The sequence below is a fragment of the Opisthorchis viverrini genome, assembly GCF_000715545.1.
Source record: "Opisthorchis viverrini unplaced genomic scaffold opera_v5_413, whole genome shotgun sequence".
Taxonomy (NCBI): domain Eukaryota; kingdom Metazoa; phylum Platyhelminthes; class Trematoda; order Opisthorchiida; family Opisthorchiidae; genus Opisthorchis; species Opisthorchis viverrini.
Window position 1 is genome coordinate 68,787 of NW_008752074.1, and position 5,204 is coordinate 73,990.

At 46.2% G+C, this 5,204-nt stretch overlaps 1 protein-coding gene across 1 annotated transcript in view; it reads right to left on the minus strand.

Annotated features, from left to right (window-relative positions):
• Nucleotides 1-5,204, minus strand: part of T265_10860 (hypothetical protein) — a gene marked incomplete at both ends in the record, with an annotated part of 39,273 nt that overhangs the window by 27,193 nt on the left and 6,876 nt on the right. The window contains one exon of the mRNA XM_009177348.1: nt 1,912-2,438. Within this exon, the coding sequence (XP_009175612.1) occupies nt 1,912-2,438 (527 nt within the window). The remainder of the gene's footprint in view (nt 1-1,911; nt 2,439-5,204) is intronic.

Consider the following 5,204-nt stretch of genomic DNA (forward strand, 5'->3'; position numbering starts at 1 on the left):
CACGACTGATTAGTGGAGGCGTGTGCTGTTTGTCTTATCACATCTCGCCCTCGCCCAGAATAACGAAGCAGGTTCAACAGGGTGTTTGTTTTGTTCCAAACAGATGTCATACCATACACCAATGAATACTTGAATGAAACAAAAACCCCGCTTGAACTAGTTTCATTTTCACCATCCCCTAACAGGTTTTTTCTGATGCTAAAAGCTTATAAGAAAAGAACTGAATGCAGGCTGACTAAGACAGCCTACATTCCTCAGGTCAATTTCAACTTGGTAGATGAAGTGTACCTGGTTTTCCGTGTCACGTCCGCCGCAACTCGGTTTGTGATAACCAGTTACTACAACAGGAAATGCTAAATATAATGGAGACGGTCATCGTACACATAATGAAGTGTTCAAGGTTGAAGATAGAGCCGCATCGAACCGTTAATGTTGTCTGTTCTTGAATACGGTACAATAGTGAGAATATCGGACTCGAGTTATTCGGATTTCAGTAGACGGTGAAAATCCGCGATTTGTTACGCTTGGTCAGCCGTGGTGAACTCGGGTCACACATGCACACAGGTAAGCCACATTAACTGAGAAACTCAGATGGAACACTTATTTGCAGATGAGGACTGGCGAACAGACGTTACTTTTCAGTGCCATTCAGACAACGTAACCATAACAGTCACGAAGTGATGTGAGCTGTACATTTGTACAAATTCACAAGAGTCACTTGCAGATGACAGCCACGGGTCTATAAAATCAAGATTAAAGATAAATGACCTGGCCTAAACTTATGTTCTGACCTCACTGGCCTTAACTTCACTTTGCTGAAAATGGCCTTTAGTGTAACAGCAAAGACCAGTGAGATTTCCAAAGATCAAATCCTCTCCACAGAAAGAAAGAGAAGGAAAGCGTTCAGCTGTAGCACCCTTCCGGTGCCTAGCTGTCACGCCACCCGAAGGAAGCACGAGGGCTGGGATACTGCCAGGTTGCCGAAGCCTAGACAGGGGAAGTCGAGAGGCGGAGGTCGGATTCGAACCACGGACCTTCCGGTCAGTAAATTCGCGCTCTAACCACTTGGGCCATCTCGTCCCCACTCCACAAAATAGCGGCTTCGAATAATAAAGCGAAAGGGATATCTAGAAGGCCAATTCCGTAATTATTTGAGGAACATAGGCCGAAAGGCAGTTGCATTAGGAAACTGTGATAGCCTAAGAAGTCAAAATTCGTAACAGTGGTTCACACTTGTGGGCATGTGAACCAAGTCAGCAGACGCATCCACTTAAAATAACTTTCATTGTTAATTCGTAACAGTGGTTCACACTTGTGGGCTTGTGAACCAAGTCAGCACACGCATCCACTTTCATTGTCTCGCGACCCTCCAAATACAAAGCCCCGAGCGTACATGGCCACGCAGCCCCTCCATGGCTCCCGGTAAAAGTTACTTGCAGGATTGACAGACCCAAGCAATTCAGCTTTCCGTCTTGTAGTTATCATTTTGAGAAATGCTTTTTCAGACGGTCCCAGGAACGCGAATTTCGCGTTTACCAACCTATGAGTTGCCCGCTGGTTCCTTACCACCAATTCTGGATCGACTAGTCACAACGCAATCTCAGATATAATTCAGTTTAATCGAATCACTATTGATATCACGATTGTGTCATCGTTACACAACCCCATTGACGTTGGTTTTCAGACCATGTTCAGTCCATGGCCCCGGGATGCACCAGGGTGAATGAAGGGTTCGTTTGTCCAGCCTGAAATCAAATACTTTATACAAAGTCTTCGGACACCTATTCTGAGCAGGTTTTAAGCGTTGAATCAAAACTAGTGGTTAGTTCCGAGAAAGGGATATCCAACACAAAGCAAAGTAAATGACAATTCTCATTGTTTAAAAAGTAAATAGGCTGTGCTCAGTCCTACCTTGATGAGACTGCCGCTGAGTTGTTGTTGGCTTGTCCAAGGGGATTACTTCTTTCACGTTGAACTCACTCTCGGGTAGCATATCGAGACGGATTTGCGATTTGGAGTTAGTTGTCAAAACGGAACCGGACGAGTTCGGATCGGGAACCACTGGTTTCGAATTGGCATCCACTGGTGGAAATGTTACAGATTTTCTCGACTCCAAGAGACCAGTCTTTTCCAGTGAAGCGCTAGGCGAACTAGGTATTACCACGTGGTCACCACTAGGTTGCTGACTGATAGGATTGATGGCAGACTGTTGACAAGTATTGTGCACATGAATCGACTCGCGCGAGCAGGGCAGATACAGATCTGTTCCCGCATTGTTCCCGGCATGTTGTGAATGCATGGAGTTTGTTACATAGCGGACCACATGGCGAGTTCGAGTCAGCAACAGGTAGTCCAATACAGTGGACCATGTAGACACAGCGATAAGCGAGAAGTAGATGAGGATGAAGTTCAGAATGCACAACAGCGACTGGCCAGAGCTGACGGAGACCGGAGAAACAGGAAAGAAACATCAAGGTTGTTTGGAAGATGCTAGACTTGGGTGATTCAACCAGAGTACTGAAGTGAATGATGGTCCATTGGGTGTTGATCAGGTGGCTGTTGATGTTTCCAGAGCTTGGCAATGGGCTTGCAAACGTTTCGTCACCATACGAGGAGACATCAGTGCGCAGTTGGGTGGGACATGATGTGTCCCCGTATGGTGACGAAACGTTTGCAAGCCAATAGCCAAGCTCGGCGAACAGATCAACAGCCACCGGATCAACAACCAAAACACTCACCCGAGCTACCAATATTTCAACATATTACCGAGTGATGGTCCAGTCAAAATAAAAGATAAACTAGCATGTAACCGTGACACAAATCACAAAGGTGATGACAGCGTGTTGTAACCCTAGACAACAAGACAAGAGAAACGTCTACATGAAAGAAAACGGGTTTTATTCCCAGTATATAACATGAACAGGTTCAGATATATGGAACTCCTTCACCTTAGTGAACTAAGTTAGATTAGGCGTAATAGCGTGCAGCTCTCTGAGCCGATTGATTAGGAGAAAAATCACAGCATCATGAGAACGCATCCAATCACGTTAGCATCAAAAAGCGAGTTTCGCGAGAAATTCACACATGAAAAAGGAAGATCGTAATGGGGTATTCTCTTGCACTGACACCCTATGGGAGTGGACGATGTTGTCAGCGTGATGTGCCTCACTACGCTACTTAAAAGGTTGCTGAAAAGTCCTCAATGGCATGTGCTCAGTTTGGCCTTTTTTGGGCCTCATCAGGTAGGCACGGGTCCTGAAATTCCCTCATTCATATGATCTACGTGAACCCAAACTGGACAGACTACGACACATACTCTCATTTGCCCACGAATTTAGTTTCGACAGGAAACTCAACTGAATGCAGCTAGACCACTTGTTTATGCTGATCCACTTTTGTCCAATTGAGGTTCAAGTAGAACATAAAGTCGACGGAAACTAGGGGGACTGTGCCTACCCGATGGGTCCCAAGAAAGGCCAGTCGTAGGTTGTTGAAAGATTTTCAGCCAACTAATTAGGTTATGAGGTCATGCACATTTTCACTGCAAGAGCGTTCAGCTGTAGCACCCTTCCGGTGCCTAGCTGCCATGCCACCCGAGGGAAGCACGAGGGCTGGGATACTGCCAGGTCACCCAAGCCTAGACAGGGGAAGTCGAGAACAGCAAGAACAGCAAAGCAGATATCGCATTTGCCATTGCAGATACAGTTACTTGAAAGCCTGAAACCTCTGTTCCCTAGTGAAATTCCTCCCAGTAGGGAACTCCTGGGTTAGGAACCACTGACATCTGAAGAACAGCAGATCTTCGTTATACCATCATACCATTAAAAAATTTTCATTTTTCGACCGTTGAAAATCTGCACAAGTGGTCTTTTACTCCGTATTACCTACCGCACAAACCATCTCGATATTCGTCTCCCAAAACACAGACTGTAAAGTCCGTGTTTCTGATCTTCATGTCAATTGCCCCTACCGCAACTGTGGTCTCGATCCATGCGCAAAACAAGACGCTGACAAACCGAGTTCGTTCCTAAAGGAAAGTACTCACAAGGTTGCTGAAAACTCTTCGACAGCAACCTTGTGAGTAGTTTCCTTTATGAAAATATACTGCGATATCTCGAATATCGTGCCAACTGAATCATGAGGCGGCCTGTGTGCAGCACATTCAGCTGGAGGACATCATAAACGAGAGATTCAATTGAGTCTCCAGTGAAAACCAAATTGATTTGCAAATGAGTGTATTTTTCGAGTTCGTTCCTATTCGAACAGGCACAAAACACTGAGTTCTCTTTATTCATCGCGTCCATGCGGATTGAAGAGATGGATCATGGTATGTCAGCATTCTATTCATTCTCAGCAACCACGAGACGTTTCATGTTTAAAGTCTCGTGGCTGATGAGGGTAAATGAGATATCAAGAAACCATGGTCTACGTCCTCTACCTGTATTGGTGCTAACGGTAAGCACTGGTGTCGCAGATAAGTGAGTGAAATTTTCACACCGCGTTTCCGACTGCAACAGAGGAGGACACACATAGACAAAGGCAAGGCATGAATCGCCACATTATTGCTGATGTAAAAACTTGACAGACCAACTGCTTTTTAGTTAACTGAACCTGTCGATTCATTCGTGGTTTAAGCTGTTTGGCTATGACATCTAGACGGTGTTGGACTTCAACCGATCGCCAGAAAAGTGAGGTGACAATATAATAGTTATCGCCAAGTGTAACCAGCCACCCCACAGTGGTATCAGTAATTCGTTTATGCGGAGCCGTCACGAAGAGACTGGACCTTACCGTGGTGTGACGGTTTGCGCACCTCAGCGATCCATTGAGCTATACTGGAGAGTGTCCGGCGACACTCACAGAGTCTCTCATACCAAGTTGGTCAATAGTTAGAGGTCTGACGAACACAGTCTCCTGGCCCTCCAGGTTGGGGGTTGGAACATGTGGCGACTTGTTCCGTAGAAATGGTAATGCATTTGCATTTCCCGCCAAACACCGCTGCCTTGCGGTTAGGCTTTTGAGCCAAAGGCTTTGGTTGAGGACCCTAATCGTCCTCCTGTCTAGGTGTGGGCGCCCTGGCAGTATCCCAGCCCTCGTACAACCATGACCTACACAACTAACAATATTCTCATGCCACATCGGCCGTCGCGTGGTGCCATCAGCCGGGTCGCCTTACTTGCTGCATACAGCAGGGCGGGTAAGCG